Source organism: Castor canadensis, chromosome 6, assembly GCF_047511655.1.
Source record: "Castor canadensis chromosome 6, mCasCan1.hap1v2, whole genome shotgun sequence".
Lineage (NCBI taxonomy): Eukaryota > Metazoa > Chordata > Mammalia > Rodentia > Castoridae > Castor > Castor canadensis.
The window spans coordinates 62528537-62549450 of record NC_133391.1 but is presented as its reverse complement, the minus strand read 5'-3'; the positions used below and the strand labels follow the sequence as shown (position 1 = coordinate 62549450).

Below are 20914 nucleotides of genomic sequence, written 5' to 3'. Positions count from 1 at the left end.
AAGATCACACGGACACGCTTTGACAGCCTGACTACAGACACAACTGCATGCTCTTGTACCCTTTTTCTCCTTTTCCAGCTGGGGTCTTTGATCATCAGTAAACCTCAAAAACTCCAATGACTCTTTCCACTGACTCCTTCTTCTCAAAATGTAAGTCTGGCCAGGCATGGATTGCATACCTGTAATCCCAGTACTTGAGGGAGAATGAGGCAGGAGGATTGTGAATTTGGGGCTATCTTGTGCTATGTTGTAAGACTATGTCCCAGAAAAAAAAGTATGTCGAAGGCTGTTTCATACTGGGAACAACAAAAGATTCTTCTCACACTCTTTTCAAAGGACCCTTCTCTCTTTCCTTTCCACCCAAGCTCCTAGAACAGTAGGCTTCATTTCATCATCTCATTTTTCCTTCTGTTGTGTCCTAAACCCACTGCAGTCAGTGAGTGCTTACTGCCATTCCACAAACACTAGCCCTTCTAAGGCCACCATCAACTTCCCCCAAGTAAAAACCAATGGAGGTATTTTGATCTGAAACTTACTTAAATCCTCCCCCCACTTTTTAAATTTTAAATTTGGTTTTATCTCTCTGTTCACTCATTCAAGCCCTTATATTTTTTTTGCCTTACACTTAGATGTTGGTGTTCCCCAAGGATCCCAAATTGACCCTATGTTGCATTTGTTGACATTAACTGTAGCTTCAGTCAACATGCTTTCATTCATAAGGACCTGTCATCTCTCAGCAGGTTTTCATTCATGAGATCCTCTCCTTGCTCTGGTTAGTTTATTTAATTTGGCTATAGAACATTCTTGTAGAATTAGCACCTTCTAATTTAAGAGTTTCTAAATTCAGGGTTGTCTTATTCCATGTTTGTTATCTTTTGTCCACTGGATACACTCATTGACTTGAACTCATCTCAATACACTGAGCTGTTCGCTGTTCACTACTCCACTCTTCGAGGGGAATCTAGTCTCTACTATGGAAGCTGTATGTAAGTCCATTAATTTAATAATTATTTTTCAGCATTACAGCTATAGATATAATTCATTTCCTACCTCTTGACCTTTCAATCTACCTTTATATCTATGTGTGTGTGTAAAAGGCTACAAATGATAAGAGACTGAAGAGGTTTCTATTGTTGCTAAGGGTAGGCTGTTGCCCTGTGATAAACTCAAACTTCTCTTTGTAGGGATACAGATGGTGTGCAGTCCTGTCCAGCTGCAAGCACACATTGGGAAGCCATGTGACAAAAGGCCTCCTTCCTCAGGATGACACAGTACAGAGCCCTTGCACTCAGCCTGCTGAGCACAACTGGCCTGATGTCATCTTCCATTGTTCCCTCAGTGGAACTTGCACCGGTTCACAGTGGCCATATCTCCAATAGGACTTCAGTGTGTTACCTGGATGTCATTTCTTCTTCTTCATGACCCTGAGGATCTGTCCAAGCTGGGCTAACACTGCTTTCATTCCTTTTTGCTTCCACCTCTCTGCTTACTGTCTCTGCTCAACAAGACTTTTCCTCCTTCTGCATTCTGCCATAGCACTCAATTTAACCCTCCTTATCCCTAGAGCCTCTATGATTCCTTAGATAAAGTTAGCGTTTCCTCTTCCTCAAAGTAATTCTTTTTGTACTAATTATCATAAATCAATTCCTTTTCAGATGGTGGCAAGTGTTTTACCTTGAAAACTTGAATTATCTCAAGGGCAGAGATAATGTCTTATTCCTTTTCATGTCTTCTGTGAACCTTATAGATCACAATAGAGGTTTGCTACATTACTAAATGAATGAATATCTCAATCACAAAAGATAGGTTAGTATGTACAAAATGCTTAGCACTGTGCCTTGCACAGAGTGTAAGTGTTACACAGATGTTTGTTAAATAAAATGAAAGGTAGATAGGACATATGTTTGGATTTAGGGGGACAATTATTATTATAATTAATGAAAACTGTCTATAATTTACTAATATACTCAGGTACTTTCCACTTTATCACAATATTTCCACTATTGTGGAATCATGGATAGAAACATTGCTTTCTTTTTATATTTTGTTCCTTTTTCTAATTATATATTATTCTCTCACAGTGATAGTTAAATCTCATTATATTTAATGATTTATCCATTTTCTGCTACAACAGTTTTATCAGTGACTCCTTGTATTATAATCTCATTATTTCACAAAATTATATCCTATTTGTTAAGAATAGTAACTGTTACTATGATTTTATCTTCAATGTTCTTTTCAATGTCAATGTCTTAGCCCTTTTGTGAAAAGATTAAACATTTTTTCTCTTTCTTTAGTCTAATTCTGTTCACTGTTGCTTACATAAGTGTGTTTCACTGTATATTGCTATTTTATTTAAATAATTTAATTCTGTGCCTGAAATGTGTCTGTTTCATTTCTACAGTTTCATTTCTTGGAATCAGACAGAAAGCATGATCTGAAGAAATCAAAATTACCAGATTTTTTTCTTTATTCTAAAGTACAGTATATCTATAGTGAAATACGGACTCTATTCCTTCATTTCTATTGAACATGTTTCCTTATGGGTTTGGTTTTTTAATTTCTTGATTGAAATGTAATTTAAGCAGGGAAGTTATAAAGTGGTCAATTGAGTCTCTTAGGTGCATGTTGGAAGTATAAATAGTACATAACAGATTTTTACCATATATGGCCTTGCAAGTACATTTGGCTTAAACAAATAAAAACCTGTGTAAATAAAGGGTAGGGTGCAGATGGATTCTGCTGTTTGTACATATTACAATGTTATCTGAGACACATTTACCCTATTGGGTTAAAAAAATGTTGCAAAGCCAAGCATTAAATTGTGTTTCACAATAACTTTCCTTTCCTATGACATGGCAGCTTTTCCCCACCCCCCCTCTCAATTTTTAATATAGAAATGTTCAAACATATATGTGTGTGTGTTACATAAAAAATAATATCTCAATATACACATTACGAGTCACAATAATGGCTAGTCTTATGTCATTTTTAACTTCACCCTGCAACCCAATAACATTTTATCAGTTCTCTCACATGAGATAATTGTACTTAGTTCACGGGGCTGCTGTGAAGGTTAAACAGGTTAACACGTGAAGTATTAAGAAGGGTTTCTGGAATGTGGGAAGTCACATATGTATTTCCTTTCATTATTCACTTGAATTGCAAGCCTATGTTAAACTTGAGAGAGTTGTGTGTCCTCAAAATACTCGTAGGTCTTTGCAAACAACTAAATTCTTTAAATACCTTAAAAATTATAAGTCAAATGCAAGATTCTAAGTATGAAGATACATTGTGTCCTTTGCCTTAATTATCATCAGATGAGGAAACGGAAATGCAGAAAGGTTAAGTAACTTGCCCAAGTGTTGCGGCCTAATCAAATCTAGACTTCACAAATCCGCAATACGATCATTGTTGTATAGGTGTGTAAAGAAAAAAAATACAAGGTGCATTCCCACCTGAAGGAGAAGGAGGAGGAGGATGAAGCGAAGTGATTAAATTATTTTGAGAAGAGAGTCCACCCAGCACGCTGGCATGTTTGTGTGTTAAGCTGTAGAAACCTGAACATCCTGGCCCAGGAGTCAGCCAATCAGGAGGCCGGGAACTACATTTCCATAATGATGATTGGCTGGTGGACTGGAGGCTCCTCTGAGCTGCAAGAGGATGGAAGGAAATGCTCTGCTGAGAAAATAGCAAAACAACTTTCTGGCTTTCTGTTGTTTATTGCATATTCTCCAAATGGTTGTAGTGATTCATCCTTTAGGAAAGCTTGTTTGGAAAACAAAAGAGGCACAGTTGTTCACAACAAAAGTGATATTCAGCAGCCAAAGGAACTGAGTATAATGGGACTCTTGTATTTTTCTTTAAAATAAACTTTAGTTTTCTGGACGCTTCTAACCAGATAAGATAAAACCTCTTAGGAGATGCATCAGGGTCATAAATTATAAATTAGAATTTACCATTCATGATAAGCATCATTGCTTTATTAATCATCTGTCAGCCTTATTAAATGTGCAGAGTATAATTCACAAAGTATAAAATCTTTAAATTCTAGTGCCAAAATTATACTGAATTCCACAATTAAGGGGATTTTAAAACCCTCCAAAATGAAGGTATCTTTGCTTTTTTTCCCCTTCAGTCATATATGTATGAAAGATAGAGATATATTTATCAATGTATTCGATATTGCTCTCACAATTTTTTATGCATATATAAAAATTCGCTCTCAGTAAGTCAGTGTTTTTTGTTTGTTTGTTTGTTTTTTTGTTTTAGATAGAAAGGGCAGCAGAGGAAGGGAGGCAAGTGACAAAGATGGAGTGGACCTGGGGGTGTGGCTCAGTGGTAGAGCTCAAGTGAGTGGCCTTGGATTTAATTCCCAACACCACTAAAAAGCAAAAACAAAAAACAAAACCCAGGATGGAGTGGAACATGATGGCTGCTTTCTGTTTTTTGACATCCCCTACTTGGTAGTATTGCGTTTTGTCCTAGTTGTTTTAAGTTCAAATAGAGCAGCGACAACGTTTCACCTACAAGTTCTTAAATTTTGTTTTACACAAACATTGTTTCCATGGGTCTTTCTGGGAATGAGAAAAGCTCTGTAAGGCAAATTAAGCAGCAGCATTTCACAGTCTTTCCCAGTGACCATTCCTTGGCTAGCTAACAGACCAGCCATTCAGAAGCAATTTTCTTCAGGCTGAGATTATGTGCTGACCGTAGCAGATCACTTCCCCCACCCAACACTAAATACAATCTGTCTCCTACTCACTGTAATAACGTGCAAATGACTGTAATTTTGCAGACAAGAAACAGCCCAAAGTGAAACGTGTCTAAACAGAGGTCGATTTGAAAAATCAGGGCTATTACCTAAATCTGTAAAACACATATTGTAATAAAACCAGCTATAGCAATCTCCAATAAGTAGTTTTAAAAAATGTAGCATTTTTTTTTTTTATCTTCTTTATGTACCCAGCCTCCATGGGCACAAAAGAAAAATCATTTTCTAGAAATGGTTTCATTACATGAGATGTAAATGGTCTTACTTTGTTACCCGATCTGTGGACCTTGGTAGGGTACCCACCCGCTCAGATGGAGTACACAGACCACACCTCAAGAGCCTGGGCCAAGCAGAGGTACACTTTCACACACTTAACACTGACCTACATTGCAGTTCTCTCACGGCAAGCAGTAGATAAATGTTTTCCTTTAAAAGAATGTGCTGTTTTGCAATATTTTGCTAGGTTCTACAGAACTGAAAGGTGTGAAAGGAACAGTTGTCTGCCTTTTCTTTTTGACTATTTACAGGGTAGGATTGGGAGAAGGAATGGAGAATTACATATATGGACATATAGGGAGAAGCACTACCTTCTTCAACTTTATATTTCTTTCTTTTCTGTGATTCTAGGGATCAAACCCATGCTAGACAAGGACTCTACCACAGTCTGTTTCTTTACTATTAAAATCCATTGTGATATTAATTCAATTTATCCAATAGCTGTATTTTATCATCTCTACTTGGCAAAGCTGAACTGTATTAGAAAGATCTGTTAAGACAGTGCTTATTCCCTCTCCCTTGGACGTAGAGCACCCTTGTCATACTCTAAGGAATTTAAATTGAAGGTGAGTTAGGGCATAAAAATGACCTAAAAAGCTCATAAAGCAGTGATAAACAATGCCTATAAGTACACATATTTGCAAAATGTAGATCAGAAATGTCCAAGTTTTTCATGGCATACCATTCATGTCTTTCTTTCCTAACCCCTTCACGCCCCAACAATGACCTGTAATGTGTGCACAGTCCTCACTCCCCAGGAGACCTGCTTCTCCGTGCTTTATCTTGCTCTAGTAGTATCTCAGGAAAAGGCAAAACCTTGGGCATTTCAGGGTCTCTAGAACTGAAATGCATGAAAAGGACAGTGGGCTGAGTTTTCCTTCTTTAATTAAAGGTGTAGGGTTGGGAGAAGGAATGAGGGCTTACACGAACAGACAGGGAAAAGCACTGCCCACTACCTTCTTTATTTATTTATACTACTTTATATTTCTTTCATTCTTTTTAGACGTTCAGATTTTCTTTTTTGTGGTGTTAGGGATCAGTATTATTCTTTTAAGAACAATGCTCACCTCTTTTTGATCAGTTATCCAGAGGTAGATATTGTTAAAAGTACTGCACAGAAACTAGAATTGGATTTAGTATGCAGGTGTAAAAACGCAGAGAAAGTTTTTCTAGGAGCTCTTAACTAGGAGTTAAGATATTGCCTATAGGCAAAAAGAGTAAAGAACTTCTAGAGTTTGTGTGGGTGTTTAATAAATCACCAAGTCTACATTCCCTAGAAACCAGGCAGGTCACCTGCCCACTGCCTTCAGACAGTAGTAGTTTCCCATTATATCTAAATTAAGATCCTTTTCCTATAAATTAATCTCATTTTCACAAAGGATTTATTTTCTATAATTTTATTTCTACTTTTTCCTTTGGTCTTGAGTAGATCCCAAGTGTCAATACTGGGATAGATTTAAAAAAGCTACACCCAGGTATGGACTTGCTTCCAAATAAGCAAAAACTCAAGAAATAGTTTCTTCCCTGTGTGTGTGTGTGTGTGTGTGTGGTGGTAGGCAGTAAGGGGGGGTGCATTCCTGTAAATTCCAGGTCTCCAGTTTGGGGCCAGTCTAGGGTACATAGTGAAATCAAGGCCAGCCAGGGTAAAGTTCCCAAGACGCTATTTCAAAAACAAAATACAAAAAACAAAACAAAACAAAAGGCTGGGAGCATGTCTCAAGTGGGAGGCACTTGCCAAGTGCAAGGCTTTGGGTTCAATACTCAGTACCAAGGGAAAGAAAAGAAGTACACATGTTGGCTGGGCAAAGTGGCTCACACCTGTAATCCTAGCTATTTGGGAGGCTGAGATGGGTAGGATTGTAGTTCGAGGCTGGCCCAGGCAAATTGTTCTTGAGATCCCATCTCCAAAATAACCAGAGAGAAATGGATTGGAGGTGTGGTTCAAGTGAGCACCTGTTTTGCAAGCATGAAGCCCTAAGTTCAAACCCAGTCGCATGAAAAAAAAAAAAAAAAAGAAAGAAAAAGAAGTACACATATTAAAAAATAGTGTACTGGAATTATCAAGTATATGTGTGTAGATGTTAGTATAGAAACAAGTATGTTCCCTGTTGTCTTGATAAGAAATAAAATTTCCATCTCTATAAATAGAGTTGAACTCCCAATTTTGTGAGGGGAGTAATTCTGATTTTCAAAGCTCCTAGTTAATTATCTTACTTTCAGTCATCAATTAGCTGAGAGTCCTCTGATGCCTCTTGATTGGCCCCCTTGTCAAACAAAACAAAACAAACAAGAAAAGCCAGCATAACAACACTGGTTTATTCAGACATTTCCTGGAAGAATTTAGGAGGCAGGAGATGGGGGTGGGGTGTAAATGAAGTGTGGAAATGGTAGAATGGAAGGAAACGCTTTAATTTACCAAAATGGTTTGATTTAAGGTAGAAAGTTGGGCATAAATCTTTGGCCAGTGGTGTTTATCATAAAGGTTGACCATTTCGGATTAGGTGCTGAAGTTAGGGCTGGTTCAGATTATTTCAGTGTTAGGAAGCTTAAACTTTCAGTTACATGGAATCTATGCCGCAGATCCTGTTTCTCACTTTTACTGAAGTAGTGTATTGGAGTTCTACCATTTTTCCAGGGTCAACCGGGTCTTAGTTTTTAAAATGTCCTTTGAAGCCCTGTTGTCCTAAGACCTAACCATTGATTTTTTTTTTCCCCAAACTAACACGTGAAGTAACCTTAGGCTTCCAAAATGGAGAGGACACCCCAGGAACACATGAAGTGCTCAGGAGTGACCTGCTTCTTTGAGGGACCATTTTCCTAAAAGAAGAAAAGTTAAGAATCACCACAGGGGGCTGCATTATTGTCAGTGATTCATACACAAATGTAAAATATGTACATTCAAAAATAGAAAATAAACATCAAAGCTAAAGCAAAGAATAGATGGATATTATGTATCTAATTTGTCCCAGTTTGTTAACTACTGCTTCAATTTGAGTACAAATGGATTTGCAGAACTCTGAGGACTATTATAGATGCAGTCCTCTGCTTTACACTCCCCAGTAAAGGTGGAAACTACTGTTTATTACTATTTGCAACATCGTATCTAGTTCATGTATGGGAGCAAAACAACTAATTAGCAATTTTTAACGGACTTGATATATTAAAAGCCCAAACATGAGTCAATAGCCATTACTTAAAACATGTGACATAAATATTTTCATTGATCCACACAGTCATCACTGAATATTTACATCAGATGCTATCTTATAGTAGCTCTAATTTACTTTATGTGCCTATTTGACTCAGTTAAGGCACACTCTTAAATTACAATTGTCATGTGTAAATTACAATCCCAGTAGTAACTGGATCCTTAAAACTTGGGATGTTTTCGATTAAATTCATAGCACCCTTGGCTTTAAAATCTTCACATTATAACTCCTGAAAATAATAGAATCTAACAATGAAAAAGTTTAAAACGTGCTCTAAAGGCTTAATATATGTAAATACATTCGCTTAAATATATTAGCAACTTACTTTATATTAACCTCTTATCTTAAAAAACGAGTTCCATTAACTCAGTTGCATTTATCCTACAATAAATTCTAAAATACTTTCTGTATTTGTGGATTGCAGATGTGGCATTTAGAGGAGTTAGACACACCTCCCCCTACCCCCGGGGTTAAAGATTTGCGGAAGAGGAATTCTGACAATCCAGACGATTTAAAATTGAGGACTGGGTCTGTTTAAGGGGTTAATCTTCCTGGTATACTTTATCTTCCACAAATCGATCAAATGAGGCTGGCCCGAGGTGTTAATATGATTGGCGGTGGCCTTACTTTATTTTATTTTTGGGGGGAGGAGGAGTAAAACCAGGTGGAAAGATTTCGTACTAATCTAAGGGAAGAACCGTTCCAGCGGCTTTGGGTTAATGGTTGCCAGTGTTCACACTTCAGTGGTTGCAGACCGGGGACTGGAAACAAAAGGGTTACTTGTTTCCCCACCACCGCCTTTACCCCCAGATCGATTTTTCTTATTTAATCAGCGAGCAAAAAAAGAGATACGGGGCGGGGGAGGGGAGGACAGGGGATGCAGGAAGGGCAAACTGGTGGGGGAGGACTGAAAGCCCGAAGCTGCAACCCGGAAAGTGGCTGTTGGGAGTCGGGCAGCCGAGTCCTTGCCACAAGGCAGGGGAGCCAGCAAAACGCTCCCAGTCATTTCCACACAGCCAGCCTCCCTTTTCTGCTCGCCACACGCTCGTGGCTCCTTTGGCTTCCCTCTGCCACCGAGTGATCACAGACATTATTTCCCCCAAGATAACACAATCAAACTTGTATTTACCGACATCCTCTCTTCGCAGCCTGTTTGAGATTTATTTTAATAAATAAGTGTTCTATGTGAATGATGTAGTAATTGAAACGGGCGCACCATTTTTTTTTCCCCCCTTCTTACTGCGGGAGGTTCCTCAACTCCAATCTGGTTGGAAAATAAAACGCTTTGTCTCCACAACCACCCCCCACCGCACCCCCACCCGCGCTCAGTGTGTGTTTTATACGTGTGTATATCTCAACCCCCTACAGTAGCCAAGAGAAAGCAGCTAGCCAATGAGAGAGCCCAGTTTCATAAAAGCTGCTCTCTGATTGGCCCGATGCGAAAGGGCATTGGGAACAAAGAAAAGTCCCTTTCAGGTATAGAGGCTGAGAGCTCCTTTTGCTCCACTCCCCCTGTGAGTGTGTGTTGTGTTTCAGTTCTGATTTCAGTGTTGCAGAACAAGCTTGTTGTGTGTGTGCACCAGGGGGATTTTTGTTTTGCTTTTCTTAATTTTAATTTTTGTTTTTTTTTTTTTATAAAAATACACAGGAAGGTCTGTGACATTTGATGGTCCATCTTCTTTAATAAAAAAAAATTGAAGAGCTTATAATTTCCAAAATAAAGCGGCTGCAACCAAACACATTCAATGCAGTTAGAAGGAAAAGGTCAACTCGATCCAATACAGACCGTAAGTACGGTTGCGTGGTGTGTCTGTATAGCACTTAGCGGGGACTTCATGCAGGGGAATGTGCGAGTTTTATGCATTGAAATGAGGAACTAGTTACAGGGTTTGGCTTTTGCATTTAGAACAACCCAAGAAGGGTGAATTTTATTCAGTGGAGGGTGAAGCATTTGTAACTTCTTCACACAAATTAAGCTTGACTGGGCACTCGGTTAACTTAGAGTAAATTACCTTTTGGGCTCTAACCCAAAGGAATAAAAGTGACACAGTTACATACCCTGGTCCGCAGTGTCAGTTCTCCAGCGCACCTTACCCCCTCTCCTATCCTAGCTGGACCCCCTCCCCAGCCAAGCCAGGAAAATGGGGGCAAGGACAGGACAAACCGATTTCTGTCTCCTGTCACATCCTCGTGCCCATTAATTTAATATTAAACAAGGGAATATTCATCCATTACATGTAATGGCTATAATTATCATTTCCCACCTTCTTAAAAAAGCCAGCAGCAAAAACACCATGGGGGGGGAGCCCCACCCAACCCAAATAAACCCACAAATAGTAACAATGGTGTGCTTATTACAGGACCTAGCTTGGGAACTAGCAAAATGTTTTTCTTTGTCTAATACATGAAGGGTCCCTAAAATCCCAGTGGTTCGGAGGTACCCACCCCCTCCCCGAGACTTCCGCGTCCCTAGCCCCCTGGGAAAGCCAACGAATTGGAGATAAGTTGAGGAAAGGTTTATAAGGTGTTTCTATAAAACATCTGCTTTGCTCTTGTGCTCGTTACATTTCACTCCTTGCGAACTTCCGAGATCCTCGATCTCAGAGAAATGTTTCACATTCATAACTTGTAGCTTCGCCCACTGCAAGGGGGGCGGCGGGGGGGAGCGTGTGCAGGGGGAGGGGAGAGACCTTCAGCGTTTTTTTAAAGACCAGATCAGTATTTTCTTGATACGCTTGTCACCATTTTTGTTCTCACGACAACCAATTGAGCCCTTGATCCTCACGTGATGTGAAAGGCTTGCACTGTAACAAAATCGCTCCTTTTAGATGGTTGGTTGTTGCTAACTCGCCCATCCCCCTCTCCCAGCCCCGACATTTCCAGCAAAGCGACTCTCCACTTCCAATCCATCAACAATTCATTACTGCTTTTAGCTTCCAAACGCCAGCTAATTAAAAATACTAAGCCAAGCTCTGAGGCCATCTGACTAAGCCCAGGAGGGGGTGGGGAGCGAGGAGGAGGAGAGAGAAAAAAATAAATAGAAAGGAGACGCACCGTTTGCTTCGAGTGTAGAGGGGAAAAAAATTGTCCTGAAAAAGATCGCCTTAAAAAAAATTTTTTTTGACTAATTATCAAATTACCACATGACAGACTGGCTTGCGCGACAGAGGATTTTAACCCCAACCCCAGGGACTGTACTAAGAACTCCTTCCCTTTTCTTAAACCAACATAAAACAGGAAAACACCACATCCTTTAGATTTCGAAGACGGAGCCCATTTGAACGCCGTTATTTCCCCTCCAGCGCCCCCCGCCCCGAGCGAAGGCTGTTTTAACTGGTCCCCGGCTCGCCCGGCGCCCGCTTCCTCCTCTCGCACACCTTTCCTTGGCTCCTCCGGCCCAACTTCGCATCCCACCCTTTCTTCCTCCTCCTCCTCCTCCTTTCCCCATTCTTCTCCCCCCCTCCTTGTCTCTTAAGTTACTTGGAGAAATCAAATCTGTCAGGACGGGCGGAAAAATGCCACTTCCCGACTAACAGGCGGAATCCAGCCCAGATTTTCAGTCCTTTCTTCTTATTCTTTCTTCCCTTTCACTAATTTATCCCGATGTTAGCACATTCTGTCTTGTTACTGGCGGACGCCTGTAGGTTTGCTACATGGATCATTACTTACTGATCACGGTGACTCTCAAGTCTGGAACGGAAGGCGGAATGAGAAGTTGGGAAAACTTTTTTCTCTAAACTCTCTCTCTCTTTTTTTAGACACCCTGTTATTCTCGATGCTTGTTAAGAGGAAAAAAAGCCTTTGGTGTTTCTGTTGTGAATGTGAAACATTATCTTCCAGCTGTACAGTGACACATTTTTTTAAGGAGAAAAGGACTCCTGATCCGTTTGCCAAAAGGGGGCTGGGGAGGTAGAAAATAATGCTATCGAGTGATTATTCTGGTGAGATGTGTTATTCGGTTTCTTCCTTCTTGATCATTTGGTGTTTAAGTAAAGTGAGGCACAGGCTTGATGGCCGAGTGGAGTGGGAAAAGCATTTTGATTTGCTGGCCTAATTAAAAAATGATAAAGGATTAAAGGTAAGCAATCTCTCTCTGTATGTATATATGTGTATATATGTGTATATTTATTTTTTTCTTGACAATCAACTGTTAAAAAGGGGCTGATCCCTTTAAAAACCGTTTTAACTGCTCTATGTCAAACACACACTCATTTGCGGTCATTGAGGCCACCTTGGCGCAGATCACTTAAAGTGTATGTCTTAATCACTTTTCCCCTACAGTCAGCACCATATTTAACAGTCTGAGCAGTTCTGTGACCTAGGGGTTTGGTAGAATTGTTTAGATGTTTGCTTTTTCCTCAAAAGATATTTAACCTTTATATATAACACTGTCTTTTCATAGAGAGAAATGCTCTTAAAGACATGTGTGCATATTTCAAAAAATTGTGTAAGCTTTTGGGGGAAGAGAGAATAAGAGGGAGGTATGTATGTGTGTGTATGGGATTATTGTTTTTTCTTTTTATTTTTTTTTCCTGTTCCTTACTAGGAACAAAAACCAGATTGTCCAGACAATTTGTTAAAAGAAATGCTAAAATTAGAATTTAGTAACATCATTCTGAAAACTAGTCACAGAGAACTTCCAGGTTCTGGTCTTTTAAACTGCAGAGGACATGGTTAGAGATGTGTAATGCTGTTTTCCTCTTGTCTGAGTGTTCAGGCTGTATTCCTGGGGTTGAGCTAATCCATGTGCCAGATAAAAATCCTAAACTTAACAAAAAAAAGAAAACCACAAAAACCTTTCTGGACTTGAATCAGATCCTTAAAGATATTTAATGCTTTAAAAAAAGTGATTATCCTTGTGGTGTTGATAAAAAGGATTTTCTCTTTAGCCACTGTAAGATGCTTACTGTCATGGGTATTTTTTCAAGTTTGGTTATTTTCCTTTAAGCCTGATATTGGATTGTGGTTTCAATACATGAGCCACTTTACACTACCCTTCCCTGTACCCCTTATTGACTCCCCAGTGTTAATCGTTTTTTATTCTGGTAACACCCAGACAAGAAATATTCGACTTTTCCCCCCTTCACAGGAAAAGGTGGACCTGGACTGAAGGGTGTAAAATCCCTGGACACATTCGTGGGGCAGGATAAAGAAGAGGAAGATTGGAAGATTTTTTTTTTTTTTCCCCTTAAGAGAAAGCCCAACGGAGTTAAACGAATGTCCCCTCATCTCCAAAGGAAAGTTCATCGGATTTTTATTCTAGAGAGCTCATCTTCAGGATGTCAGTGAACGTTTCTACTGCAGGAAAAGGTGTGGATCCAAATACAGTTGATACTTATGACAGTGGCGATGATTGGGAAATCGGGGTTGGAAATTTAATAATTGATTTGGACGCTGATTTGGAGAAAGACAGACAGAAATTTGAGATGAATAATTCCACCAGCACCACTAGCAGCAGCAACTCTAAGGACTGTGGAGGTCCAGCCTCCAGTGGGGCCAGTGCTACCGCAGCCTTAGCTGATGGCCTAAAATTTGCTTCTGTTCAGCCCTCTGCTCCCCAGGGGAATTCACACAAAGAGACCAGCAAATCAAAAGTGAAAAGGAGTAAAACTTCTAAGGATGCTAATAAGTCTCTGCCTTCTGCTGCCTTGTATGGGATTCCCGAGATCAGCAGCACTGGCAAGAGGCAGGAAGGGCGCCCTGGAGAGGCAACTGGCATGAATTCAGCGCTGGGTCAAAGTGTGAGTGGCGGTGGCGGCGGCAACGCGCACAGCAACGGTACCAGCACCAGCACCTCCGCTGCCACCGCGGGGCCGGGCTCCTGTGGGAAAAGCAAAGAGGAGAAGCCAGGTAAAAGCCAGAGCAGCCGAGGCACCAAGCGGGATAAGGATGCGGGGAAATCCAGGAAGGACAAGCACGACCTGCTGCAGGGCCACCAGAATGGCAGTGGCGCCCAGGCCCCTTCCGGGGGGCACCTCTATGGCTTTGGGGCCAAGAGCAATGGAGGTGGCGCGAGCCCCTTCCACTGCGGGGGCACTGGGAGTGGCAGCGTCGCCGCTGCCGGGGATGTTAGCAAAAGTGCTCCGGATTCAGGGCTCATGGGAAACTGTGTGTTGGTAAAGAAGGAAGAGGAGGAGGAGGAGAGCCACAGGCGAATCAAGAAACTGAAAACTGAGAAGGTAGGACAAAGTCGCCTTCCTAGATGTCCCACTCTCCTGTGTGCATCTGTGTGGGTGTGTGTGGGTGTGCCTCTGTGTGCCTTCCCCTATGTGCTTTCTGGTTCTTTGTGAGGTTTCCGTGATATCCGTCCTGTCTGTTAAAATTGGATCTAGGGCTGCTTTCTTGGGTGCAGTGTTTGGCTCTTGCTTCTGCCGTTGCTGCTGCTACTGCTGCTGCTTGTGGTGCTAGTGTTTGGGTCCCCGAGTGAGAGGGTCTGAGAGTTCTAACTGCCTTTTACCCTACTGATGGACCCCTGGCCAGTCAGCAAGTTGTCGTATACTTTTAATAGAAAACCTGCTTATTCCCGCACTTGACTCTGGTCCTGGTTTCTCCCCTAAGGAGAACTGTCTTCTGTTTTAATTTACCCGGGCTTTGTTACTGCTACTAAGGTGTCCTTAGATACGGAGTTCAGGTTCACTCTGGGGAAACTGTTGGAGGGGATTCTAATTTACAGTCCACCCTCAACTCATTTTTTGTGTTCTTACTGTCTCCAAAGTATTTCTCTCAAAGGATATCCCTCGGATGAGTTCCTGTAATTGGTCCTGAATTAAACTCCTGGCTTGGTGTGTTAGGTCATTGGTTTCATAACTGTGCAGGAAAACTGGGATGGTTTTGGTGCTGCTAGGACTCTACCTTGTTCCCTCACTCAGTTCTTAGCCAGAGATTTAAGGATGTTATGGCTCGGGTTTGGAACTTCTCTAGGGAGCCATTGGTAAGAATAAAATGGACCTGGTGGATGGGAAGGCACGGCCAAAGTCAAGGTGGGCAGTGAGAGTGAAGGGGAATCCTAGAATTGTGTGGTGCTCTTGAACAATAAGGATAGTTGATTTAGTCCATTGGGACTCTTTCTCCCATCTTCATCATTGTCTTAAAGCCTTGGACAACTGCCTCCAGTGTTGGGCTGCTTAGGACAGAGGCCTGTGTCTTGGTGGGCTGGGAAAGGATGACTTTGCATTGAGTAAGTCTGGGGACTAAAGGTGCTGTGTCCATAGGCTGGTTGGGAACGAGCTGGGGGTGTGAGTGATCTTTCTATAAGATTTATCTTTAGATTAATTCTACAAGTTGTGTCTTGCAGAAGCAAGATTTCTATCATGTGGTTTGTGGTATGGTTGTTTGAAAATATGCTTATTAAGTGATTTGAGTTTTGTTCTTTCTGACTTGGTCAGAACTGTAAGTGATGGTAATAAGTTTTTGGGTAATAACACCTGTGTGAAATTATTCAGTTCTCTATTTAAAACCTTTGCAACTTTGTGTTTAAGATTTAAATTGGGTATAGTAAGAAAGTTTTGATTTAGAAGTTGACAGAGGTATGTGAAGGAGTAAATAAAAATGCCAAACTTGCAAAACGCCTCTGAACACTTTTTAAATCCATACCGATTTAGTAGACAGCATTTTACATTGACGCATTTAAATGAACTTCCAAAAACAAATCCCAGGTTTTGGTTCTTAGACTAAATGTGTAGTTTCACACAATTTCTACTAAAAGGCATTTTGAAATCTTATTACTTAGTACAGTAGGGCATTTACTTTTGTTGCCAATAGTCTTCAAATTGCAGTTCTAATCTGCTTTAACTATCTAGATGAATTGCCCTAATCCAGTGCGCACAATGGCTGTGGTTAAGGAGTCAGAGCCATTTGGATTCACTGGCTGCGTGGAATGTGGGAGGTTCTGCCCTTTTGCATTCCCCTTCGCCTTTTAATCTTCCAGCCAAATGTTCACATTCAACAATTTTGTTTAGCTGGCAATCGGAACATTTCAGGCTCTCAAAGGCTGCTGTCATGGCAACTGAGATTAGAGTGTGGTGTCGGTTCTCCAGTGTTTGTGTTCTTTTCACTTTCCAGCCACAGAGGAAACTGGATGAAGACGGCGAAAATTAAATTATTCATGTACCGTGCTACTCATCCTCAGTGCCAGCAGGTCTAAATGTGATCATGTGAATTACATAAGTGAGCAGCAGACAAGCCCTGGTGGGGCTGGGGTGGAGGAGGGGAGAGACCACATGGCTTTTAGATTTACCCTGACCTTGTGTTGAGAGGAAAACTGCACTGCCAACCTTCGCCACTGGAGTTGGCACAGCGGTGCCCCTGGGATGGTTTCAAGGGGCTCAGACCCTACAGTGTTGACCATTTTTGTTGAGCTAAGGTGTTGGCTCAGGATCTCAAACAGTCTTTAAGCCTTTCCTCCCCACCCCCAATCCACCCTATTCCTGGAGGACTTAAAAGTGCTTTATCCTTGGCACACAGAGATGGCACTCCCTGGCATCCATGTCACCTAGGGAAGTAACTAATTCTTCCAACTAGTACTTGTGTCAAATTAGGCTTCAATTTAGAAAATGCTTGCTAATGAGATGAGGATACCTAGTTAGAGAGTAAAGATTCAGTAGGACAAGCTTCACCTGACCAAATGTTTCATATCTGAGACATCTTTGAGGAAGACTTTTCTTTTTTTGACATTTTGTGCAGTGTTTTAATTTCAGCCTTGCCTGATTATCTAGGTTTGTGAAGAGTAAATGCCTTAAGAGTAAAGATGATTAATTTTATGTAGTCAGATGTGTCTCATGAGGGGCCACATGCAAAACCCAAAGGGGTGTGTGTATATGTGTGTGCATTTTTTTCGCGTTCCAACCAGTTAATTTTCACAGCATGCTTAAATGTCTATTTTTGGTCTGTTTATTCTGTTTCTCCACTACACGGAGTCATGTAAAACATGATAAAGTGGACCTTATGAAACCTAATTAAATCAATGAGTGTTCTCCTCCTTTATGTAGAAACCACAAGTAGGCTGTAAAAGTCGCCACTCCCTTAATACGTGAACAAAATCAAAACATGCTATAATTCTAAGATGTTTGAGCTATATTTCTATAGCCCATTTTGTGGTTAAGCCACTAGTGACATGTCTGAATAAGTAGGTTTGACGGGTTGGCTTTTGGTTGTTAAAACCTGCCTCTCCACCTTCCCCCTCCTTTCTTTTGAAGCCTAATAAATAGTCTTGTATGGAAGCTCCCTTCTTGTATTCTTTCTTGGCCACCTTACAGTTTAGACTTATCAGAGAAGGAGATATTCAGCTGAGTTAAACGAAGAGTTACATTGAGTTACATTGTGTATGGGTTTATTTGATCACTGGAAAATTTGAAAGTACATAGAAAAATTCCTCACAACAGCTGGAGGAGGAGGTCACATAATTGCATCCTAGAGTTCTTTTCAGGACATAGTCCTAGAAGAGGGTTATTTCTGTAATATCATAATTGTTCTCATTAAGATAGTCCTTGCCATCCTAAAAGTGTTGTCTATAAATGGGCCTGTCTATAAAGGATATCATCCTTTTTTTTTTTTTTTTTTCCTCGTGTAGAAGCCTTTTTACACTTCACTAGGGAATTCTGGCACATTTTCTAAGTGAGCGTGAGCAGTTTAAGCACATACTTTGATTAATGAGTTTTGTGGGTGATATGCTTTTTTTCTTTTTGCAAATATAGTGTTCCTTATGAATTTTGCTTAGCGTGCAGTTTATCTACTGTGAAATAAAAGGGTAGGAAGGTCACTTGCTATAATTGAAGAACAAAGTCCATTGTTGTTAGACAGTGCACTGTTTTGAAAGCTACATGAGGGATTTAGCTGTTAGAAACATTGGGAACTAAGGGTGATTTCCGGCCATCATCGCTCCAGCTCCTCTCTCTTCAGGAGGCGTCCTCAGAGGGGCCAGGGCTTTTGGAGGTGGGAATGCAAAGAGGCTGTTCTTTCCCAAGGAAGGTTTCTGTGAGAACCGTTGTAGCATGGAGGGTTTGTGCCATCAGGCCCATCACTGGATTCTGAGTTTAGCATTTGAAATCTGTTAGGTTTGCTGGAGAGATTTAAAAATACGCACAAGTGCTCAACATTGAGCTAAAGAAGGTAATGTTTTGTAACTTTAATAACTTTGCAAGTAATCTGCGGAACAAAAAAGGAGGGGGGGAGGAACTGATTGTGTAAATGCCATAAGGTTAAGAATGCTCTTCAAGTGGAATTGCTCGGCTGCAAGATGGTTTTAATTAGAGTGTTATAAAGACTTATTTTTCCTAAGCAGCATTTTATAGTTAGTAAATGAAATGTATGCCGAAAGTGCAAAGCTGAAATCTCCCTAACCACAGAGGTGTTCAATAACCAGACTCAAACAACATGGAAAGTACCATCTGTTCTTCGTTTCCAGCATGAAAAACAGGGATTGAATGACGGAGATTTGCTCCAATTTTGACGGTGTCTGTGTGCGTTTTTTTTTTTAATTTAAAAAAGTTCACCTGGTACTTCATAGAAACTCGAAATTGCAGTAATATGAGCAACACTGTGAAAACACATGTTCCTACATTTATTTTAACCAGTTCCACTTTTGTTTAAAAGATTTCCAGAAGCTCAGCCATTGACCACCTTCTAATGGTTATCCAGTTCCTACAGGCAGTCACAATGAGGAGGTCAGTTCTTCAAAGATTGGACTATTTAGTCAGTATCTGAATTATTCTGTCAATTTTCTTCCTAGAGGCCAGGCAGGGGGAAAGGCTCCCCTGGGCTAACCTTGGTCATCATTCATCATTAATCTAATTGTGTGTGATAGTGCTGTGGACTGGTGTTCACTCTATAAACCATGCTCTGTTCAGAGCTGTAGTCTAGGGTTGTTGATCTTTTAAGGATAACTTTTGAGTCCTTGACTTTTTAGGCACTAAGATGTTTGGTTCTGGGTTTAGTAAGAGCCCTGGCTAAAACATTATCCGGTCTTTGTTTGAGGTCTTTTATTGAAGCTAATGACTGGGCTTGTGCCTCCCTGAGATAAATGACATTATCTCTGAGTGGGCTGACAGGAAACAGACATGTTAATGGTGAAGCTGCAGGGAGGATCTGCTCGGGTTCTGACTAAAGAGTGGAGAAGGGACCCCTGGTTGTGGTCATTAACACATAATGCATTCTTGCTCCTCCTAAGAGGCCCTTGAAAATTAGAAAGCTATTTTAGCCACAAGCACTTAAATCATAAATCTAATACTCCTAGTTCCTTTGCATTCCTAAAAGTAGTAATGAGTTTTTGTTAGCAAGTATGTGATGTGGGTTTTTAATGTGGTAGCTGTCCAAGGCTGCCTGGTAGTGACATTTGGGAGAGCTGCAGGTTGAACTGTTTTTTATCAGGTGAGCTTCCTCTTTGTCTTTCAGCATCGCTCACTCATCCTTCAGTTTTAATAAGTCGAGAAAGTAGTTCCAGAGCTTAAGATAAGTCATTTTTATACTTGAAGATGTCTCGTGGGAGGGGGATAAAAATCTCTTTTTTATAAGCTGGGAAAAAGATTTTGCTCAGTGATTTGAATGTGAGGAAACCTGCCTTTTGAAGTGTATGTATTTTTTTTTGAAGTCCTGGGTATAATTGAGTCTCAGTGCAGTTTAAACTCTGCTTCTTGAACGATGGTAATTGCCATGTTGCACACACTCTTGAGGTGTAAGAGAGGTAGAAAGGGTCATGCTTTTCTATTCTTTACTGTTAGGCACTGGAGTTTTTCATAGTAATTACCATAGTGCAGCACAGCTTTGGTTGCCAGCACTCTCAACTTGCCAGAGCTGAGCATCAAGGGTTTTGCTTGAATACTAAATAGTTTATTTCTAAGTTACCTGTATAGGGTTCTTGTGTGATTGTGGAAACCAGAGATAAGAAAATACTGGTCTCTCCTTTTAGCAGCATCGTAGTGGAAAAAGTCCCATTTCCCTTAGGATTGTTGTTAATAAATGGTAAAACCACCAAATCTCTATGTCATGTAATATTACAAGGAAACAGGGCAGGTGGAATCTTTGCTCAGTAATGACTTAGGTCATCAGTACAGGGTAATAAAACAGCATATTGATGCCCTTCAACTAGTATTTCATAGATGTATGCATATAAATGGTGAAATTGCATAGATAGATGTTGGATTGGGAGAATTGGGTCTTATGGCCTTTATAAAAAAAAAAAAATCACCTTGATTTTTTGTTCCACTCTGCTGCAGAGTAAATGGGCCCCTCCTTCTGTGTGCAGCTCTGTCCCCCAGCTGAAGTTCCTGTAGTGACTACTTGGCTTTCTGTTGCAAGTCCTTTGTAATTTAAGCTAAAGGTTTTGGCAACTGGAACAGAGCCTTTGCCACTGAATGAAAGGTTGTTAAACTACTCATAGTTGGCTGTTTGTAATGTTATTTTGAGAGCACAGGATATTTGAGATGGTGACACTCGCACTCTGTTCCTAAAGCTGATGTTTGCTAAATTTTGCTTAGAAACACGTTTGGGGATGTAGTAAAAGAGATTATGAGTTTTGCCTGAAGAGCCGAAATGAGCAAAGCAAATACTTGTATTTTGGCTGGTCAGAGGGCCTTTTACTACAGGGATCTCATCTGATGTTCAGAAGAATCTTTTTTTACTCCCAGCAAAGGGAAATGAAAATTTAAAAGTATATATTAGA

The 20914-nt window shown here is 40.5% G+C and overlaps 1 protein-coding gene and 1 long non-coding RNA gene across 8 annotated transcripts in view; one reads left to right on the top strand and one right to left on the bottom strand.

Annotated features, from left to right (window-relative positions):
• Positions 1-12032, bottom strand: part of LOC141424118 (uncharacterized) — a 50139-nt gene extending 38107 nt beyond the window's left edge. For all 3 annotated transcript variants that reach the window (XR_012448986.1, XR_012448985.1, XR_012448987.1), the window contains exon 1: positions 11929-12032. This is a non-coding gene — a long non-coding RNA (uncharacterized lncRNA). The remainder of the gene's footprint in view (positions 1-11928) is intronic.
• Znf608 (zinc finger protein 608) overlaps positions 9774-20914 on the top strand; it is a 101366-nt gene continuing 90225 nt past the window's right edge. For 2 of the 5 annotated variants that reach the window (XM_074076582.1, XM_074076584.1), the window contains exons 1-2: positions 9774-10046; positions 13349-14438. In XM_074076582.1, coding sequence (XP_073932683.1) covers positions 13539-14438 — 900 coding nt within the window. In that variant the 5' untranslated portion in view covers positions 9774-10046; positions 13349-13538. The other 3 variants (XM_074076583.1, XM_074076585.1, XM_074076586.1) reach the window with 3 other exon arrangements.